We start from the raw sequence: 22,612 nt of genomic DNA, 5'->3' as shown, positions 1-22,612 counted from the left end.
TAGATGCCGTTACTCATCTGGTAAGATTCCTTCTGGCTGTGCTGAAGTTTTTGAAGAGCATCTGGTGCTTCTTTAACCTCAGTGGCAATGGACAATCACTCTCATTAGTGCCACAACCAACCATCTCCACTTGGGATTCTCTATGAACCCATTCTGGAAGTTGAAGCTGACTCCGCCCCTTTGGTGCCACTCTGTTGTTTTTGTTTTTTAAATTAACAAACACAGCATATTAATGCAAATTTGATGTTTTCTAAAAATTAGAAATGCTCAGATAATTAGTTCAGCAATATGCAAAGTGCATCTATTTGGTTCTTTCCATAGATCACCTTCTGTTGTAAGTTTAAATTCCTTCACAGTTTAAAATATTGTGAAGAAATTATATGTATACTTTATGTATAGAACTATTTATATACATACACATATATACACACAACTCTGTACTTTATATAGCCATAAACACTCATTACTTAACTATTTATATTATATACACATGGCATGAACACACGCTCAGTGAAGAGTTGGTGCAGGCTGAAATCATTCCATCCAGTTTAATGGAATAACAACAGTGAAACCATGAGTGAGTTATCAAGAGACACAGACATACATCTATTAGATAAGTGAAAGACCAATTAAATCAGCTCTTCCATTGTCCTATTAGCGCAGGATTGTTCCCACCCCGTTCCATGCTCCGTATGCACATACACAACTATTTTGCATTCAGTTTACATGAGAGGGCAGTGGTGGTTCTTTTTCCTAAGTGAAAGAACAGTCCATATTTACTTGGGCTCATCGCAACTTCTGCAGAAGTGCGGCACAGCTGGGTCTGGACATCTTGGAGGGCTCTGAATGCTGTGCCGCCGTTAGCTGAAAGCACCTGCTGAAGCGTTATTGCATGGTTATGGGACAGCTATCAATTGTTCACAGTCTGTGAACTCTCCCTCTCCAACAAGTGGTACAACTGTATAAATACATATTTTTAGCACAAAACAGTTTAACACGAGGCAAGTCCAAGAACAAATGAGACCTAAAGGCCTATGGGTGAACTTTAAAGGCCAAGAGTTCTTCAGAGTGCATGTTGTTTAAGGAACGCAAGTCAGGTAATTTCAAAAGAAGTTTTGTGAAAATAGAGGCTTCGTTTGGGTGATTTTTCATGATTAAGGTCCTTAATGCACGGATTAGTGTTTCCTGAAGTGCCTCCACAGAATTGACATTTTCTATTCCAGAGCGATCTAAAGAGAAGGGGGGCAGGGTAGAGAGAGAAGAAAAAAAAGAGACTGAACAGATGTAGTTTGCAACATAAAGCCACTGAAAGAATCACTCACTAAATTAAGAAGCACAAGAAAAATAAAATACTTATGCCAGAAGTTTCAAACCCACATACCAAAAGTCTTTCAAACATTATTTAGTGTTAACTCTGCGAAGTATTAATCTCACATTGAACTGGCAGCATTCAGTCACCTTTTCTGTAATCACTTACCCACGTTTCCAGAAAAGGACAGACTGAAGCACCCACTTGCATATTTTGCTGAATCACAACTTTGAACGCAAGGAGAGAAACAGGGCACACTGAAGTAAAAATTTCAAACGTTTCTCAAGGCTGGACACAGAACCCTAAACTTAAACTGGAGGTTCATGGTTGAGGAGGAAATCACACTCAGGACAAGCCACACGTGTATCTGCACAACGGGATGCCCAGGGGCAAAGTGAGTACAAGCCTGGACATGACTGGGTACTATTTCTGAGTGTGTTCAGAAGCACTTATGAAATGAAACATGATGCACCCAAAAATTCCCAACTGAGGAAGAAAAGAAGAATTTCAACATCAAGAAAAATACTATGCTTTCACATATGGCACTCACCCCATGCCTGAAGAAGCATCTCTTTCAAGAAAGCTGTATTTAAGAACATGCTTGTCCTTAGGTGGAACCTAAGTAAGCAGCTTGAAAGGATGAATTTTTAAGCAAAACGTCTCGCCTAATAACCATGCACAGTAGCTGTTTTTTCCAAGCTGTAGCCTCTCTTCTTAAACGCTATGTAAATGCAGCAGGGCACATACATACACGAGTGACGGACACGAACAGGAGTGTGCTTTGATGTGTACATGTACTTAAGCACTTTGCAGAACTGGGACACAGAATGACAACAGCTTTCCGGAGTAGCACTGAGTCAGATCGTACAGTCAGAGTGGGAATCCCTTCCTTATGGTCTCAGTGTCAATCCAATCAGGCTTCTCAGGTGAACAGTCTAGGAAGTCCTCCTGAACTATTCAGTGCAGTTCCCTACCACTGTGGGAAAAATTATTATATAATCCACTTAAGGATCCACCTTGAAGCAGTTCATGTGCTTTGTTCCTTTCGAAAGATTGTTCCAGAACCTTCTACTCTTAACAATTAGAAACTTTGATTAATATCAAATGATGTTTATTAGCACATATTCCACTCTTCTTTCAAGATTGTCCATTAGGTTTGATAGCTGCTCTCCAAGACAGCACAAGTGAAGAGATGCCTCTATTCCACTTGCCTCCTGCTTTGCAAAGCCTTTAAGTCTGCTCTATCCTGTGCAGGGATGATGACATTTGCACAGAATATGCCAGATGAGGTTTCTCAAGAGCTCTGTACAGTGACAGCGGTACTGCCTTGCCTCTGAAGACAGAAGAATGCAGTCCAGTCCTTCCCGGCTGTCTTGGGTGAGTTACTGTAGCCTCCTCTCTTCCATTAGTCCAAGCCTTTCTTCTCCTTCTCAGTCTACTGCCAGTTGCTCCCAGTGGCCAGTGGAAGTTTTTGTTAGCACTATCCCAATAAAAGAGAATAACAGAGGGTGTGTATTTTATATCCTTCTACCACAATGCATCACCCTCAGCTGAGAGACTATGCGGTCTCTAGACCTGCACAAACCACATTCTTTCAGCTTTACTTCCACCTTGCTTCTTCCTTCTTCAGTGCCCATGATCCATCTTGCTATCTTCCCTCCACCTTCAAAATATCCAGCTAACTGAAGCCAAACGTGAAGCGTTTAGTTTTGGAATGGTACCAAGGTAATTCCTCAGCACCACCAGAAACACTCCCACATCCTCATTGTATGGCCCTGTTTTTTCTTTCTTTGCCATATGACACTGAAACAAGAGGATGTACAGTTAAACACATTCCTTGCTACTACCCCTGCTGTTTCTTTGCACATTCTAAAAATGCCTCACAAGAGTGGTTATTCATCCAGTGTTATGTGGAGATGCTTCTGACAAGTGTTCTCTTCACTAGCACTGTTTAGAGACTTACAAACATTTCTTTTTTTTCACTGACCTTTTTTTTTTTTTAAACTTTAAACAACTGAAAATCTTTTAATTTTTAACTAGTGCAGCATGGTATTTTATATTCCAGATCACTTAATCAGGATTCAACAGTCACACACTCCTGTCTGCTTCTGGAACTGATGTAAATCTTGACTACTCTATCTTCCTTTCAATCTTCTCTTGAGTAACTTTCATTCTGAGATGAAGAAGTCTTAACGGCCTTATTCTTCCACCTTCCGTTCTTCTTCCAGTTGTGGCATCTTTTGCCTTTGCCTGCATCTCCATGTCATTCTCTCTGAAGCTGTTCCTCAACTCTTCCTCCTTCTCTAACTGAGCTCCACCTCCACCTTACGGGAAAGGACTCCGAGTCACACTCCTCCTTGAGGGGTGGGGTGCAGGGGATCTGTCTTTCAAGATCTGTTTAATCAACAGGTGCCCACAATCCTTCAGCTCTACAGGCACCTCCTGCCCCTGGCAAGCCCTCGCACTGCGAGCATCTTCCCCAGGACCTCTGCTGGGGGCACTTCTGTTCTTATGTACCTGCTCAAGCGTGAAGCTTGCTCACTTACTCACTTGTGCAAGTAATGACTGCAGCATTTCAATTCAGTTGCAAGCTAGAGAGTGAAGTTGATCTGAAAATTGCTGGACTCACAGCGACCATCAAGGTTACTATTGTGTCTGGAATACGGTACAAATGCAAGTTTGGGCCCAAACATTAAAAGACTAATGAAGTTGTACTTTATAAAACCCTAGAATTATTTTGTGAAGATGTCCAGGAAGGCTGTGATCAGACTGCAGATCAGACCACAAGGGAGCCAAGACAGGTAGCAATAATGTCCAAAGGTATGATCTGAAAAATTCTCAGCAGCTGCAGGAAGCCTGAATACCAAACACTTCCTCTTTTTGTCCTGTTACACGGCTCTGATGTTACATGCTGTACACGTTACAAACCATCCCTAAGCTAAGCCCTACTGGGAGCTAGCAACAGCATGGAGCGGTGCTTAAAAGGCTGGAGTGGGTGCTGGCTCTGTGCTAGAAGCACATTTAACAGAACAGATACAGCCACTTACATTCAAAACAGGTGGCACAGAGACTGTGATATTCCAGGGCCCAGCAGCTGAGCAAGCTAGAAGAGTGGCTGTAGCCTACTTATGACATTGCACAAGGAGTGAAGAGGCCTGGTTCTCAGTCCTTATTTTAAAGGTTGTGTCCAGTTCTTGTCAATTTAGTTTTTGAAAGATAAAATATGTAAAGCACAGTCTGGAAAAGCAACTAAACCCCCAGGTTTCTCTCTGCTACCCGAACATTTTCACTAACAGACTACAGTGCCATGCTTCCTTCATGCTGCCATTTGTCCTGGCTTCTGAAGCTTGCAAACTCTGTACCACCCTCTCTACTCATTACCATCACTTACAAATTGAAGAGGCTACAGCTGCCCCATCCTGTGCTATCACATTTCACTTAGGCCATGCACAAAGCTATTAGACTCAACTGCCCTACCTTGTTCACAGAAGCTTCATGTGCCTACAGCACCATGTCTGGGGTGCCCCTCCTTGATAAGAAAGATGTGGGTCTAAACCACTCATGGGGAAGAGGTGCACTTATTCAAGAAGTGAGTGGCCCCCAAACGCTGGCTTCTTGTGTAAGTGGGCACTACTAGCATTCCTGCTAGCTACCTCTAGAGAGCTCCTTACCCAGCAAACAGGGATTCTGCATCTTGTATTCCAGGCATTATATGCAGAGCTAATGTGCCTAATTTGAGGCTTTAGATAGTACTACAGAAGTAGGTGCTTAATCCTTCTTTGAATCTGGGCCAAGGTGTTCTGTATATCCAGGGACTGAAACAAGATATGAGGCCGGTGAAGATGTTAGTGGATTGGCAGACCTTTAGCAGTAAGAAGTCACGATGCAGATAAATAGGGCTTTCTTGCTGACATAGGCAGAGATCAAACTGTGGGATTTAGACTTAAGTAAGATATGCAATAGACTTCAATGACGATACTTGGAAGTAAAAATACCACCTTATCCCAAGACTTAGGCTGTGCAAGTCAGGAGTAATTTCACTGATGCTGTCCTGTGAAACTCAGATGAAGACAAACAGCTTCTAAATGGCCATCGGACAGCTATGAGATGTATTTTTGCATTCTACAGAAAGTAGCAGGAAAATACAAGCCCATTGTCGCATTTTTCCAAAAGGCAATATTAGAAAGAGCAGGTATGTAAAAAAGTAAATTACAGGCTGCTAGTAGCTTAAAACCTACTAAATTGCACTTAGACCTGAAATAACAGGGTACACATTTTACAGAAATCTTTTAATAGAGAGCCATATTCAAAATTTGGCAAAGGTGCAAGTTAACTTTCTCTCCTTACCAGCAGATACCAGGACAACCGCTGTAAACAAACTCATTTCCTCATCACTAAGTTGCAGGGCATTTAGTTTCTCACTAAATTCAAACATTGAGTTGAGCAGATCACCAGCTCCCATTGAATGCAAGTCATCCACACTGTACTTCTTTCCACTCAGGAAGGTGACGGTACGTTCCTTTGCATCAAACAAAGATGCAAACCGTACCATTAAAACCTGGTGAAAGAAAAAAAAAAAAACAACAAAAACAGATAAATATAGGTGGATTTCTAGAAAAGCCAAAGAAAAAAATTAAACCTTTTGACATCATCCAAACTGTCTCATTAACCGCTGTACAAGCATTCTATACAGAAACTGTCAGCATGCTATTGAGCTGTAAAAAACAGTGCAAGCACTGGCCCAGTAGTCTGAGAGAAACAAACAAGTGAAAAAAATTAGCGAGTGGATGCAGGGGAGGGGCTATAGCGCATGAAAGGCAGGAAAATTAAAATTTAAGCCTCAGAGAGCCTGAGCCACAAAGACAATGCCATTCATAAATATGCCAGTAGGACAACTTGCTTAAGCCACCGAACAGCCAAAGGCATACAGAGCATTAAAAGAAACGGTTTCTTGGCCACACTTATGAGGAGCAAAATGAAGGTATAGAACCAGATTCTCGCTTGGTGTAAACTGGAGCAGTTCCATTGAAACAATGCTGATTTACACCACCTGATGATCTGGCCCCCTAGGCATTCTTTGGGAAAGTACCATGCCGCATTGCTGTACCCACAGGAATGTTAATGAGCTCTGGTAGAAAGGAGCCACATGTACGGCCTTCAAAAGGCTAGGGAAGCGGGGCCTGAAACGGCACCTGGTCTGTAGCTGCAGCTGGGAATACCCCTTTGGTATAAGCACCTGGGCTGGAGCAGTTGACATGTGCTGAACTTACCCCTCTGGGCTGAAATTTCTCTTGTGGTTTCCCAGTCGTACTGTGAAATGTTTCCCTCTGGAATGGCTTGTAAAGTTTAATTTGCTCACGTTCAACAACCTTATTTACATTTTCAAGGTTTAAGTTGCACAAAACAGCCTTCTTATTTGGAGAAAATGAACCAACTGGCATTGGTTAAAACTTCAGACTTGCTGTAATCTCTTGGTGTGACAGCTGTCTCTTCTCACTTACCCTACATAACTGCATTAATTTAAATGTTTACTACAGAGGAGAGGAGAACCAGGTTTTCAGCAAAGACTAGTGCCTTTGACAAGCTTAAAAAAGGAGGGTTCAAAAAAAAAAAAGTGTTTGAGAATTCAAACACCATTCATGCACATTGTATGACCTGCTCCTAAATTTTAACAGCCAAATAACATGCAGAAATCTTGATGGACACATGAGCACTATGTATTATTCACCTTTGTCAGCTAAGCTATATGTCCTTTGATGACATTAACTACAGAGTGCAGAAACCTAGGTGCAAAAGCCCTCAGAATACAATAAAAGGAGACAAAGGGCAGACAGACAAAGCTGAACTTGTGCATTAGCATGGACCCACCAGGTACTCAACAGCCTTTCAGTTCAAAATGGTATTCCCCTTACAGAACTGGGCTTTAGAAACATGAACTTTAAATAATGAGGAACCAGTGTTGATGCTGCTATTCAAAACTGAAGCCCATGGAGCTGTGCTGCCTTAATACTAAGGAAAGACCTGACCTATAGATTTCAGTGTCACCATTCTGACCCAAGGAAGAACAGTTTAGACTACGGTATAGCAAGATTGATTCATCCTGTTTCACTTCAAGCCAGACTCCTTTGTGCATGCTGAGGATATACCTGATCAACCCCATCACCTGACCACAGCAATATAAGCACACAAACCCCTCCACACAGGCAAGTGCTTGCTCACATCTCCACTACCTGCAGCCAAATTACCAAGTTTCTGAGTCTGTGGAGAAACTGAGTCACTACCCCAATGGATCCAAGAGGCTTGTTAGGTCTACCATCCACTACATTTGGAGTGGGGGCTTGTAGAATTGCGGGAGGACCTGTTCAAATCCAGCTGAGTTCCTTATTTTAGGCTCACTGCTGTTTCTGAGCTGGCTCCCATACAAAGCCATGCAAATGCCACTACAATATACTGATGTATGTTGTATTATTGTATACTGTATTACTGAAGTACTCCCAGTTCTAAGAGGGCTTTTTAGCTTACATGTGTGTAAATATATATACCTATGCTGCTTCTGCACCAACATTGTCTCCATGCGTTGTCTTGCCCCCAAACGAACAAGCACTCCTTGAATATGAGCTGCTGTAAGCACAGTGCCAAGACAACCACACGCTGGTGCCCAAGGGAGCCAAAACAGGCTCAGAGGCAGTACGTTTACTCAGGTTTTTCTATAATGTGCAGATGTTGGGATATCCTAGTTTAGTTACCCAGAAGACAGAAATGACTTGTATGCACTAGGCTTTCAAGATGCTTTTGCCTCTATTGCAACAGTTTCATTAATCCTGTTTTGTTTTTTTTTCCCACTGCTCAAAGGCATTGTTTTGGGTTGGTTTTTTTTTTTTTTTTCTGTTGCTAAGATGCCACATAGGCCTTTAACTACAGGTACCAGCTCACTAACAGAAATCATTGTTTCTTATGAACAAGTGACTAGGGATAAGCATGCAGCCATACATTATTATTAATTCCCCTGGATATAGAAACCTTCTTATCAGCAGTACTTGTAACTGGCAAAAAAGCATACGAATAAGGCTTGTGAAAAGCTTGAGGTGAAGAAAGGCCAAGACAAAACATTTTACTTGCAAAACATGAAGGTTTGGCTTTACATTATAGGAACAATTCAAGCCTGATTTTCCACCCTCCTTGAGGGCACTGGACAGTATACCACTTTGCAGAGGAAGAATCAACATTCTTGTGTAATGTGAACAGCAACGTAAGAGGCTGTAGCTGAAGAAGTGAAAATACAGCCCTTAGCTACAAGAGTTGTCGATGAGTATTAAAAGGTCAAGAATAAGTAAAATGGAAAAAAAATACATGAGAGCAAAATGGAAGAAACAAAGAAACTGACACGCCCCAGGCACCAAGTCTTCCAGGATAACTTGTACTTTCCAAACCAACAACTATCCATTTTAGAACCAGGCTGTATAAATGCAGATAAAAGACCCAACACATTACACGAGAAATGTCTTCAGTTCAGGTAAATACGAAATCCAGCATTGCTCTTTGAAAGAATAAATCAAGTAAACAAGAGCAAAAGCATCACCAACCCTGCCCTCCCCAGAAAAGCACAGCAACATTGAATGCTTAGGACTTCAGCTCCTCTATGTTTAAACTTCACATTTGAATACTTATAAAATGTGCATGGTCTCCAACAAGACACAAGAGTCTGGAAGAGCAACTAAAACATTAAGGTCCCCTGGTGAAGGTCACTAATTATAAACCAGCACTGAGCTCTCTGGTATCATTCCCAATTTAACACCACTAATTCACATATATGTCATGCTCGCAAGTGGGTGAAATGAACGACAAGGACCTGGTGGGATTAGTCTGGAGTAAGTCAGGCTGCAGCTGGTACTCGGTCTCTACAGAGCTATAGCAGTACAGCTAGTTATCAGTGTTACTGCTTGGGCGATGGAGGCTTCAGCAACCCCCAGGTGCCAGCAAAGGCTAGTGGTGACTGGTCAGAATGGATGCTCTGACTTCGGCAGGGAGCAGTGGCAGAAGGAAGGGCACACAGAACGGAAAAACACATTCCTCTACAAAACCGGTAAATCAATAGATAGCTTTCTAAACTATCCACCCTTCCAGATGCAGTCTGCTTCTCTCCAGGCTAAGCAAAGGTAGCTATCAAAGTAACCACTGCTATACAAAACCAAGAAATTCTTCATTAGTAATTTATTAATGCCCAGGGAAGAGGAAAGGGCAAAAGGGCTGAGCACTTTTGAGTTACTTGGAAGAGGGACAGCTCACCAAGATTTGACCAAACAGAAACACTGGCCACCTTCAGCTTAAGGAAAGCTCAGCACTAGCATCCACGAACAAGCTGGTTTTGCCTGATATAACCCAGTTCTACTTTTTTTTGTTCTTAAGGGGGTCAGCCTGATGTAAGCTTGCCAGGTCCACACTAAACATACAGTGGTCTCACCTCAAAGGTCCCAGCCTTCAGAAGATTAACCTGGTCATGCTGGGAGAGATCTCGGAAACCTGGGATGCGCTTGGCAAACTCCACCACCTCCTTCACCGCAGGGGTAAAACTCAGGGAAAACTCTTCCCAGACTTCATGGCCAGACTTGTTTGGGTCCACGTGGGGAGTCTTACTCATTGGGCAGACCTGATGTTTACAAAACATACACAGAAAACAACTCTTAAAGATATAATTCCAAACACTGACAAATACTTTAAAGAAGCAGGTTTATTCTTCAAGAAAACTTTGCAATAATGATGCATATAGGAAAAAAATATCAGTATTCCTCAGTCAACTCCCAAAGCAACTGGATTTCTCCCCTCCCTTTAAAACAAACAAACAATAAAAAACCCATGGCGGCCCATTAGCAGTCTGTTTCTAAATTTGATGACCTTGGAAACGTCAACATTGTTTATAGCAAAAGACTTGAGAGAACCCAGGTTACGCTATTCTTCCCTGAGGTCACTCATGCCTGACATCTGGATTTCTCTTACCTGTATTATCCCTGTAATCTCACAACTAATCATGATTTCACAATCAATCGATTTTAATCTCACAGTCACTACTACACTCATTCTCATGTATCTTTCTTGTTTTGCAGGCAACTCAAGTGATTCAGTCAAGGTGACAAAGGTGTCAACACCAGAGCAAGGAACTGAGCCTTGGTCTCCCGAGTCACAGGTTTACACCCTCATTACCAGGACAACCTACCTCTCCTATGTGTTTGTTTTCATATGTATCACTGAAGGAGGACCAAGGAACTGGTATTCCAGTTTTGCTCAGCCACAAGACAACAAAATACTCTTTCCTTTATACAAACATGCAGTGACTTTTTGTGAGAAACTCTGAATCCATTACAATGAGATCACACATATCAGCCAAGGCTGACTGCCAATAAATTTCCTCTGTAAAACCCAAACAGATGCTCTGAGATACTTTCAGTTCTGCTTTCTAAAATTCACAACTTTTAATGAAGTTTAAACCTTTTAATATTCATTTCACCTGTCATCATCAAGGATGAGAATTCCTTTAAGTATTCCTCACAAGTATACTAAACAGTCACAAGTATACTACACGGTGTATGTAATCCTATATAATGTCAGCAAAGCAAACAGAAAACAGTGAAACAGATTAGTAATTCCTCAGATGCTTTTGCAGGGAATCTTGAATCTGATAATTGTCTAGCAATTCTTTGCGTGGAAGGTCCTAAGATCCATTACTAAGATACATTACAAGAATATATTCAACAGGTATATACGCGCGTGTGTGCGTATGTATTTGGCAACAGCTAGGGAAAACAAGATGGAGATACATAGATATACATTCCTGTTTTGTTTTGTTTTTTTCCCCAAATACCAGTTACTAACTGGGCAGTCCAGTCAATATGCAGAAAGCTCTCCCCAAAAGACAAGGAAGAGAACTGCAGATTTCTTGCTTCAGCTGTGAATCACAACACCATTTGTGTGCCTGAGGACAATACCCAAAACCAAATCATTACTTGTTGGGTAGAGGAGGACCTTTTCCGTAAACTGAAAATCATAAAATATTTGGGCAAAAGGAAAGGTCTAGACACACACCCAGAAGCACAGCAGACACTAACCACTGCTCTGTCCACAATACTGCAATGGTTCACGCATGTATTGTTAAAAAAATACAGTACTCTCTGAAAATAAGGAATGTCTGGTTCAGCACCCCACTCCGAACTGGACACAAAAAGCACTTCTGTTTCTCATCCTACCATGGTTTACCCTAGCTCCCAGGCACCTAGTCCTGAGGGGAAACCACTACTTTCTGCCCCTGTGTATTATGTCTAAGCTCTCAAGAGAGACCTCTGCCCAGGAGTCCTTCCTATGGGAGGAGTTGTCAGCTTGTGCACTCACTAGCTCTCTTCAGAGGAACCTCTTCAGGAATGACCTGTTCTGCTTTTCTGGTTGTGGGGGTATTAAGTAAAAAAACCAAACCCCTGAACACCTGTCTCCATACTGGTTCAGAGCCTAATTACACTCCCTTACAGCTACTGACTCATTTTGGTCAGATCCTGCTCTCATTGAGTTCCCTGGCAAAACCTTCATTCATGTCAGGGATGTGGCGGGGGTGGGAGGGGGCTGCAATGCTCTGTTGGATTAGGGTTTGTTTCCTCATCGTTGGCTGCATTAAACCTCCCTGTAGCTGCTATGCACAGGTCAAACTGACTGGTTGGGCCTCTGCAGGCAGCGTCACTCCCTGCCTACCCATACTGACAGGTTTAACCTCTGCTTCTCAGGAGTGCCAAGAATGCCGTTGTAGTGACTCCACATACTTTCCCTGCAAGGAAGAAAGGTTGCGAATGATTACTGTTTGCCATGGTGTAGTGCCCAGAGTCTGCAATTAAGGTCAGAGCCTGCTAGGGATGGCATGGTCCACATATGCAGTAGCCAAAGAAGAACAAACAAATAAAAAACCCAACAAAAAAGGAAATCCAGCATCAAAACAAACAGCCTTCACTATGTGGAGACTTTCAGGGGCCTTCCAGAACTTGTGAAGACCCTTTACAAACTAGGAGGAAGAAAAACACCAGCAGCTCGAGTACTTCAGAAAGGTCAGGGGTTCGCACTTCTCGACAGGAGCACAGGATGAGAACAAGGATGTTATGTTCTCTCATCCCAGGCAGTTCCAGAGATAAAGAGAAGGACAATCTATTTTAAGGGGCTTACAGAACTGGTTGCCTGAATGGCAGAGAAACAGCAGGTGCAAGGCAAACAGGAGGGACCTGTTAAGGAAAGGGGGTGAGGGGGGGAACCAACAAAACCCATATGCAAGAAAACAGGAAGCATCCTTGTTAAGAATTCAGTGAGAAAACGCTCTAGCAAAGTCATCTAAGGTACCCAGAAGTGTGTTCAGAGCCTCGCTTGTGTAAGTAGTACAGAAAAGGCCCTGAGCTTCTCTCAAGCGGTTTAGCCATGCGTCTTCCTCCTGCCTCTGTTCAGATTTGAGTATGTTCTACAGGAAAAGGATGCATAGCCTGAGTGTCCCGCTGAGCCTCTATTTTACATTGCCCATAACAGAATAAACCTATCCCCATTAGAACAAAACAAAAAAACCACCAACCAAACACAAAACAAAAAAATCCCAGCCTACCTGGCAAGAGAGATTTTAGAACACCCTAGCAATGCGTGCAGACAGACTGGCTTAAAATCCTAGCCCTGAGGTTTCACCCCAGAAATTTGCTCTGAATACCTTTAAGGAAAATACAGCATATCTGAGCACGGAGCTTATTTTAAAGTGAAGTCCTCAAGAGGATTGAATGAAGAAAGTAATTTATAAACTCCTAACATCCATTTTCAAGTCAATCCAGTTGAAAAACACGTGAGTTTTCTTCAGCCAATGCTCTTTGACATTAGTCTACTTTCAGTCAGCTAAAAACTGAGCCAAGAAACCCCATCACTTGTATGATTTCAAATCCTCCACACAACTCGAGCCCTTATTCTCCATCACAATTTGTGCTATCAAACTCGTGTCGCTATTTAAGTTTCAGCAGTTGTGCCAATTGTGTGCAGCTTCACTGACTAAAGAGGCACAGCTGGATCACACCCATCAGTAAGCCCTTCACTAAGCGAAATCAAACAATTGATATCAATATACCAGATGCATTCTTCCTCCAGTGCTGCAAGAGTAAGTGGTATTCTTGCTTGGAGAAAAGCCATCTTCTGGGATCCTATCACACAGTCGCTGAGTATAACCACTGGTGAAGTTCATACAGTGGCCATTTGTGAAACACATGGCGTGTCCACTTGGGTAATGCATTGCACTTCTCCCTTTGTACTGTCCACCAAGGTGCTGCTCACTTTCAGGGTACTGAGGGCCACCGAGCCCACTAACACAGTGCTCGCTGCTCAAGATGTACTGCTCAGTGTTCTTTGACACTCTCTCCCCACTCTGGGACTGCATCATCTCTGCTGGGTTTTGAGACTGTTCCTGGTTGTACATGAAAGTGTCTTTGTGGGCCCTAGTGACCATACCGATCACTTCTTCCTTAGCCATGTCAGCACTAGGAGGGGGAGAAGGGCTTTTGATGGTTTCGCGCTCTTGTTTGGGCTTGGAGGAAAGGTCTTCTTGAGGTGCTTGATCTTGATGTTCTGTTAATGCTTCATTGGGCAAGTGACCGCTGAACTGACTGTTCATCATGGTTTTCATGGCACTCTGCATTTCAATCAGCATCCTCTGTTTTTCACGTTTGGGAATACGGCCAAATCGAACAGCTACCAAGGGGGAGAAACGAAAAGTGGTGGGAAGAAAAACAAAACAAAACAAAACAAAACAAATCAAAAGGTCAATCCTGAAAGTGTTAGCCCACACACACACAGAATACACACCCCAACCAAAAATCTTAAGGGAAGACTTTACCTGCTCTCACCGATACTACAGCAGGGGTATTACCACTGAGGTCAAGAAACTTCCTGGCATAGGATGGGTGTGAGACATGAAATGTATGCTGTTGTTTAAATATGAAGAGAAGGCAGCTCTGAAGCACACAATCTCTAAAGCCTTTTTCCCTTTTGCTACAAACTTGGCTATGGACTACACACACAGTTGTGTTAGTTAATTAAGTGTCAGGCTCCAAGACTGGATCAATTAAATCAGCACAACTTTGTGAGCTGACAATTAGCTGAATGTAAACGTAGTTCATATCATATTTGAACAGAAGTCCTACAGGACAGCTTCTCATAGACCAATTATATAACTTGCCAAAACAGTTAAGAGAATCAATGCCAAATGAAGCTTACCTTGGGCAAATTTTCGTGATGACTTGGCCTTGACAAGGACATTTTCTGCTGGCAAGGGGATGGGCATCATTGTGGCTGCAGCACTTTTGACCCTGTCTTAGGGAATCTACAACTGCCTCTACCATCCTGTCCAACCACAGCCTTACAAGGGCTTATAACCAGTTTCGACTGATGTAATTATGTTCATGCCGTAGACCATCATTAATGTAACTAAATCTCTTTCATTAAAGCAGGTGCAACCTTATGCGCAAACAAGCGCCTAGGGGATGAAATAACTCTTATGCACGACAAGAACTCAGAACAATTATTTAAAATAAGTTTTAGCACTCCACCCACTAAATTATTAACAGCCCAAGATTCCTAGTTCTTGTGAAATAAACACCCAGAGAAAATTAAAAAGTGAAACAGAAGGAAGAGTTCTGGTTTGTGACAGTAGGTTGTAGCAGACTAATGAACTAGACTTTCAGCATTACATTTTAAAAAAAAGTCACAAGAAGTGCATAGCCAGCAAGGTGGTCAGAGACACAGCTCCACATTACTCCTTGCCTTCCCCCTCCCTCCAAGAAAAGGAAAAGAAAAAAAAAAAAAAAAAAAAAAAGAGCAGTTAGATGTTTGTCCCTTGCACCCAAACCTAACTCTTTAAGCTCTATAATGATTACTCTAAGGCTATCGGCTTGGGCCAAATCCCCTTTCATTGAAAAAGCAACGGTAACAAAACAAAACAACAAAAAAAAGAAAGAGAGAAGAGTCTTGCTCAGATTCAGGCAGGATAAAACTACAAATATTAATTCATTAAACCAAAATTGAGACTCTTGTTACAATTGTCCCCCTAACAGACCACCGCAGTGCATCCCACTCCCTCCAGAGACAGGAGGACAGCTCTGTGGCCAGTATTACCTTACCAGTTCAAGAAAGTCACGGAGCAAGAAGGCAAGCTAATCTAAATGCTCTTAAGACAGGGAACCTGCCCCTGACAATAGGGCTGGCTGCATTTTCTGCCATTTAGACCCTTAGCAATCGGTTTTGAGGTGGGCAGCAGATTCCCGCTCAGAGGACCACTGCTTAGTAGAGGAACGTACCATCTCTTGACATCCCAACAGACAGGCATTTTTTGAAACGACACTGCTGGCATCTGTTCCTATTCATTCTCATTATAGAGCAGTTGTTGTTCTTCAAGCACTTCTTATACTGGATGTTTTGCTGAATGCTTCTTCTGAAAAAACCCTGTAAACGAACAAACAAACAAAAACCCCCACAACTATTATTACAGCACATGTCAAATCCTCCTGCCAAGATTCACCTTTCCACAAGCACAGAAAACCTCACTGCGTCTCATCAGCTGCTTCAGAGCTATCAGCCCCAAGTGATTTTAAAGGACTTGCTACTCCTCAGGACTTACTTCCCCTTTGTGTGTGATCTGTGTATAATGCAAACTAGTTATGATTTCTAATTATAGAAGATGCTAAGTTGTTCCCTGCATAGTCAGCACCTAAGAGCAAAATATCTCCAGTATTACTTCTATCACTGTACTGCCAGTTTATAAGATATGCTTTCAATCTCCTGTGACATCGAATGCAAAGATGAAAGTCAAAATCAGATCTTTTGACTTCAATCGCCACAGATTGGCAACAAAGCCATCCTGTTGCACCATACGACCTTCAAAGGTGGTTCTTTCACATAACTGGTAAGCTGATAAACTCCTTCACAGAACGTAACATTTGCAGTGTTACAGTATCAGGAAATACAGATCTACTGATGCGTGAACATGCAAGCACCCGGTTCTGGCTTTCCCCATGGTAAGAAGTGCTTTTCCAAAGCTGTTTTGTGCTGTGTCCCAGACCAGGTGACAACTCACACCCACTATCTCTTAATGCAATTAACATTCACATGTCCTGCGTGACATGGTCCTTACCACCTCTGTCTCCAGTTCTTGCTCTCTGCCGTGCACTCCAGTCAGGCAGGATGGGACAAGGGGCGAGAACAGAAAGCACTGCAGAGTTTGGAAAATGCTGGGTATTGCCAAGTTGTTTGCCTTTTCCTAAAACTTATCACTGCCTGAAATTCTCAGATTTAAGTTTAACAGAGAAGCAAACCAGTATTTTTTTCAGCAGTATCATCCCTTTTCCCCTATGGGGAGAACTTGAGCATTTCACCAGCAGAAAGGTGAGCAGAAATATAGCTCACCTTGCAGCCCTCACAGGCATGAACACCATAATGAAATCCTGAAGCGACATCTCCACAGACTTTGCAAAGAAGAACCATGCCATTAAATTCTAGAATCAGAACAGAAAAGTCAAGGATATAGAAAACCAATGACAACTGCAGGAACATGTTTCCAGCTTTTAAAACCTGGACTAAAAGCAAAATATGTCAGGTCAGTTCAACATACAAATAAATGCAGCAGAGGAACAGACAAAAAGAATGTACAAAAACCCTGAACAGTTCAGAAGGTACCAGTGCAAGGGAGCGGGGGAAAAAAGACAAACATGAAGCACTCAACAGAACAGGGAGAAAGCACGTATTCACTGGACTTTCAATCACAGTAGTATTGTACTCAACCAACTGTAGAAAAAGAAAGTCTGCTTACATTTACGCACTTTTAAAAGGACCATTTAGTTAACTAGGCCACCAAAGTTCAGGCTCAATCTGTTTTTCCAGGTGGACAAGAAAGCCCATATAAAGGCTACAGTTTCCCCAACAGAAAATAAACATCTTTTCTTAAAAACAAAAATATTAAAGGATGCTTTTTTTTAATTATATATTGTAAACAAGCCATATGCTCTACCTATTTGATACCAAATTAGGACTGGTAACTCAGCCACATCTACGTAGGTAAAGACTACTCATTCAAGTGCATATCCAGAATGGCATGCTTGCACACTTGGACTTGAAAATACCTTCTCAGCCCTGTAAATATGCTCATGGTTTGGGTTTTTTAAGTTTTTCCCCATCTGTTTTATTTCAGCATATCAATAAAGATTTTTTGCAAGTCCCAAATGTTGGTCTAACATTGGTTTCACTGAAGCCAATGGGAATTTTATCAGTGACTTCAGTAACCCCTAAGTTACCTTAACAGTGAGCAACAGAGACAGCTGGGCATACTCCCACAGAACCATATTCTACCAGAAAAGTAATTTATTTGACATTTGGGTTTCATTTGTAAAGAGGAACAAAAACTTTTTTTTTTTAAGGTTTTGAAAAAGAACCAAACCACAAAATTTCCTTTTTTTTTTTTTTCCTCTTCTTAACAGAGCTAGTACTGAGCTAAAAATGTTATCTATCTATACATCTGAACAGTTTACAACAGGTTTCATCTTCAGCAACCTCTGCCCTGATACCAAAAACCTAGTTGCTAGGAGGGTAGAAACACTTAAAAAAAAAAAACAAAACAAAACAAAACAAAACAACTTCTAAGGTAGAACTGTTAGATACTTATTCTAGCTTCACAACAATTCAAAATGATAAAACAATTCTGCCAATAAAAGAATTGAGCCTTCAAAAGACTAGTCTAAATTCCAGCTGACTGTTTGTTGAAACACTCATTCCAGTACTCAGTTTGATTCCTGCCCTTCCAAAACTCTTCAAATATAGTTCTTTATCACTGATCTTTTCACACTTTTTTTGGTAATCAGAGCAAACAGCTGGAGCTAGATTGTTAAATGCATTTTAAAAAGCTATCCTTTAGTTCCAGCTTACAAGTACTTTGTCTTTTACATCCACAAATTAAGACTTAGTTGAAATAAAAAAGATAAAGGTCCCGGCTGCAGCTATGTAAATATAATACAATGTTTTGGTAATTTATTTGTTTTGTTCCTCAAAGAAATCTAGGGGGAGGGAAGGTGAAAGGGCAGGAGAGGGAGTATGAAAAGAAACCAGAGAAACTAGATTTGCAGGACAGCTCCATAAACACTCCTGAAGGCAATTTCTGATTACTATTACCTTTACTTCATTGCATCTTTTTAACCAAGTGTTTGATTTTTATTAGGATCAGTTTTCACTAGTGAAAATCTGAAGTAAAGCCGGACCGTATTTATGGACTGTTTGAAGGCAGCAGCAATGAGACCTCCACCTACTAGCATCTGTATGGCAATACCCTATCTATTACCATGCATATAACGCAAAAAGATAAAAATGAAGGCTTTGCTATGTGTCCTCACAGCAAGCCACACAGAAGACCTGGTTGTAACATACGGGGTTGTAACATATAAGGGGAAAACGGTGTTTTAGGAACCAGCACCAAACATACTTGTGACTCCATTGTGGCCTTTTGTCAAACCAGCAACACTCGACTGGTTTGTTTTAATAGTCTCCTCCAGCCGATCGCTCTTCGGTGCCCCATCAGAGCCCTCGCTGCTCCGGCCGTTGCAGCCGCTTTCGGAGGAGGAGCTGTTTGGAGAAGATGGTACAGGCGAAGAGGACGACTGGAAACCGCTGTCTGAGCTCTCGCTGTGACATGAGGCTGGGCTAGATGCCGAGCTTGAAGAGCTGATGTAAGCTATCACACCCCCTAAGGCAAGAAAAAAAGGCAGCACGTAGTGACATAACAAGCAGACATGCACCACTGCCATGTGAGCCATGCCATGACCCAGCACCACCAGACCCAGCCGTCACGTGTTCCTGGGCGCACTCCTTTCCCTCCCTCCCTCCCTCCAGCTTGCTTCTCTCCATTCGTTTTCAACGTCCGACCTCCCAATCTGCCCCATCTCCTTCTCCCATCTTATCAGCCTCCTCAGATCCAAGTCGAGACGAAACAGCAGAACCAAAAGACGGAGCAACAAGCCATGGTGCTGGCAGGACGGGGCAGCGGGGAGAGGGCATGGGGCGGCCCAGGGAGGGTTGCCCTGGCCACCCTCTGAGCAGAGCTCATCTGAAGCCACAGCAAAGACAGGATCTTATAGCACTGCGAAGCCAGAATGCAAACAAGCTAGGTTAGGGACGGAAATAGGGCAGAGAGAAAGACTTCACGCAGGCTACGCGCCAGAGGCACAGAAAGGACAGGCTGGGAGGTGCTCATGATGCAGAAGGGAAGGGGGCAAGGGAAAGAAATAGCGCTGCAGCCTGGTTAGCCTACTGAACGCCATTTGTCTGACCACAAGGCTTTGTAGCGTTTCTAGCAGCAGCTAAACTCCCGACTGCCAGGCTGCTATTTGCAAACAGTCTCTGTCCTGCTGCGTCTTGCAATCTGACACACTTGAGAATCCCTCAGATGAAACAGCTTTTTGTCCTCAGGCAGACCTGGGAGCGGTTCTGGCTTTTCACAGGCTCCTTCTCCTTGCTTGTAAGCAAGAGAAATTGTTTTCACTTCATTTGAGTTTATCTCCAAGACTCAGCATTTCACAAATCAACACAAAAAGATTCATATTTGACACAAAAATTTCAACAGCGAAAGCCACGCAACTGTTTAAATAAATTACACTCAGCGTCTTCTCCGTGTCATGCCTGTAACGCTCTGCAATGTCTCTTCACAGACGACTCGGGACATTGCAGCAAGGAATTCCACGCACCAGTAAGAAATAAAAACTTTAAAGCAGCCATGCACTGGCTTCCTTTGGAGGAAAAAAGCATTGGTGTCAGTACAGCCCTGGATCAACTGAGTTGGCATGGCAGATGGGGGCTGTAGCCCCTTCCATCAGCCATCGCCTCCTCGCAGATAAAGGCTGTCACGCCTATTAGGCGGCAGCGTTATACAGCCCTGAAAATATCACTGCTTGCAGGTAGAAATTCTGACTTACAAATTTTCATTATTTTGATCAGCTACAACAGTCCTCTTAGCATTTCTGCAGCAGTTTTACTGGTCCATTTCCACTTTAACATTTGATTTTTTTCTACCAAGGAAACCGCCACCAACACCCTAAAGAGCATGCAGCCAAGGAGCCCCTGGCAGAGCCGTCGGGGAGCAGAAGCCAGACCAAGCGGCCGCACGACACGTGCTCTACACAAAGACTGCTCCTCATGTTTCTGGACACTGGTGGCCCTACGCCCCACCACAACGGTCATTCCTCCACAGATTTTCTTTTTTTTTTTTTTAAAGAAATCCTCCACACAGCATAGCACGCATCCAGGATCAGGTTTTTGGAGAAAGGAGGGTTGCAATGGACACACAGGTCCTGCCACGGCACGAGGACGCTGTCAAACGCCCGTGCTCCTGTAAGACACCACCTATTTGACAAAGGTCCTGCCATTCCCTGGCGCTGCACGTGCCCCTGCCAGGTGCCAGGTCAAAGCTCAGAGTCTGCCTGGCCCAAGGGAGGCACCGGGTTTTCCCTGCAGGCGCCATCCTTATCTGCAAGGGGCAGAGCAGGGCACGCAAACACGGGCCCCGCAGGGAACTCCGTGTTTCTCCACGCTGCCACCTCGCCCCGCTATCTTTAAACCTTGCCTCATAAAAAGAGATGCTCTTTTCCCTCAAGGGAAACACCAGTGTCATAGGGTAGCGTGGAAAGAGTATGTTGACGGAGGTTTTCACCCCTTGGCTTTGGAAAGCCGGAGGAGCCCCAGATAGCTGGGCTGCTCCAGTACCCTAGAGAGCCTGGCAGCCTTGTGTGCGTCACAGTCAAGATTCCTAACATTTTTGTTATTTCAGAAGTTAACGTTTCCCCTAGGAACCCTATTTTTGTTCGCCTGGCGGTTAAAAGTTGAATCTCGTACCCAGCACGGGGGCCGACGACCCCAAACAAAGCGGCGCAGACGAGGAGCCACCTCCGCGCGCCGGTACCCCGCAAAAAGCGACCCCCGATGCTCGGTGGGGAAGGTCTGCGTGAAATGGCTTCGCCGAGGGCAGCCGGTGGCAAACGCGAAGTCTTTTTGGCTCCGCTGAGCCGCGTTAAGGCGGAGTTAAGAGGAGCACTGGGCCTTCGGGTCCCACCTGGCGGGGATTTAGTTTAAAAAAAAAAAAAAAATATAGGCGGGGTGGGGGGGGGAGGGTGCAGGCATTTCGTTGACACGGGAGATTTCGGGAGTTGTGAGGAGGCGGCGAAGCGGCTCCGTCGTCAACCGGTTTCCCCCGGCCCTGAGGACGCCGCTGCTGCTGCAGGGGCTTCCCCCGGTACCTTTTATCGCTCTGGTTGACAAAGGAGGGGAGCGAGCGGGGGTAAACCCTCCCGCCCTGCCCGTCTCCTGCCGCCGTGCGGGCAGCTGCCCGCACGGCGGCAGGAGACGGGCAGGGCGGGCAGTTGCCCGCCCGCCGCAGCGCCGTTACACAACGCCGCCCCCGCGCACCGGGCCGGTCCACGTGCGGGCCCCGCGCCCCCGCCGCAGCGCGGCCGTTGTTCCTCCCCGCGCGCCGCCAACGGCCGCCCGCCCCGCGCCGCTGAAGGCGGGGCCGGGGTGGCCGCGGGGGCGGGGCCGCCGTCGCCGCAGCCCCACGTGTCCCGTGTCCGTCCCCCCCCCCCCCCCCGCGGCGCGCCCCTCACCGCCGCCGCCCCGAATGTAGGTCACCAAAACAGCGGCCGCCCGCCCGCCTCACGTGTCCACGCCGCCAGCCGCCCCGCGCCGCCGCCCCGGCACTATTATGCAATCCGCGCGTCACCGCCCCGCACGGCCAATGAGCGGGCACGCCGCGCGGAACGTAAACACAGGGCGCACATGGCTCGCCCGGCGGGTCCATGTGAGGCAGAGCCCCGCCGTCCCGGACACCAGCGGGGCCGCGGAGGGGCAGCGCCGCCGCCCGCAGCGCTCCCCCCCCCCCCCCCCCGCCCCGCCGCGCACCGGGCGGCCCCCGCCTGCACCCCCCACACACCCGCCGGGACCACCCCGCAGAGCCCTCCCCCCCCCGCACCGCTCACCCGCGCTGACTTCCATGGCGGCTTCCTCCCGCAGGGGCGGCGCCGCGCTGGGCTCCACCGGCCCCGGCACGGGCTTGGCTGGCGCTGCGCTCGGCGCGGCTCCGCTCCGTCACCGTCCTCCCCAGCTCCGATCCCCCCCCCCCAACCCCCCGCCGCAACCCCCTTTACATGCGGGCGGGCTGCGGGCAGGCGGCCGGCGCTGTCGCCTGTCAAGAGCGGCGGCTGCCGGTCCCCGTCCGCGCCGCCCTCCCCTTTA

At 44.9% G+C, this 22,612-nt stretch overlaps 1 protein-coding gene across 1 annotated transcript; it reads right to left on the bottom strand.

Annotated features, from left to right (window-relative positions):
• Positions 1-646: 646 nt before the first annotated feature.
• Positions 647-22,372, bottom strand: NR1D2 (nuclear receptor subfamily 1 group D member 2). Its single transcript, XM_075705318.1, has 8 exons — positions 22,357-22,372; positions 18,819-19,079; positions 16,757-16,845; positions 15,652-15,796; positions 13,431-14,047; positions 9,771-9,956; positions 5,657-5,867; positions 647-1,229 (listed from the first exon to the last, which is right to left on the bottom strand). Exons 1-8 carry the CDS (start codon positions 22,370-22,372, stop codon positions 1,033-1,035), a joined length of 1,722 nt encoding a protein of 573 aa, XP_075561433.1. The 3' UTR covers positions 647-1,032.
• Between the last annotated feature and the right edge of the window lie 240 nt (positions 22,373-22,612).

Source organism: Pelecanus crispus, chromosome 2, assembly GCF_030463565.1.
Source record: "Pelecanus crispus isolate bPelCri1 chromosome 2, bPelCri1.pri, whole genome shotgun sequence".
Lineage (NCBI taxonomy): Eukaryota > Metazoa > Chordata > Aves > Pelecaniformes > Pelecanidae > Pelecanus > Pelecanus crispus.
This window is presented reverse-complemented; position numbering and strand designations above follow the sequence as displayed.

Excerpts from the sequence above, each read along its gene's own strand:
- NR1D2 (XM_075705318.1), bottom strand. Across the intron at positions 16,846-18,818 it reads AGGCCACAATGGAGTCACAA|AATTTAATGGCATGGTTCTT; the intron begins GTATGTTTGGTG and ends TTCTGATTCTAG. Across the intron at positions 1,230-5,656 it reads GGTTGTCCTGGTATCTGCTG|ATCGCTCTGGAATAGAAAAT; the intron begins GTAAGGAGAGAA and ends CCTTCTCTTTAG.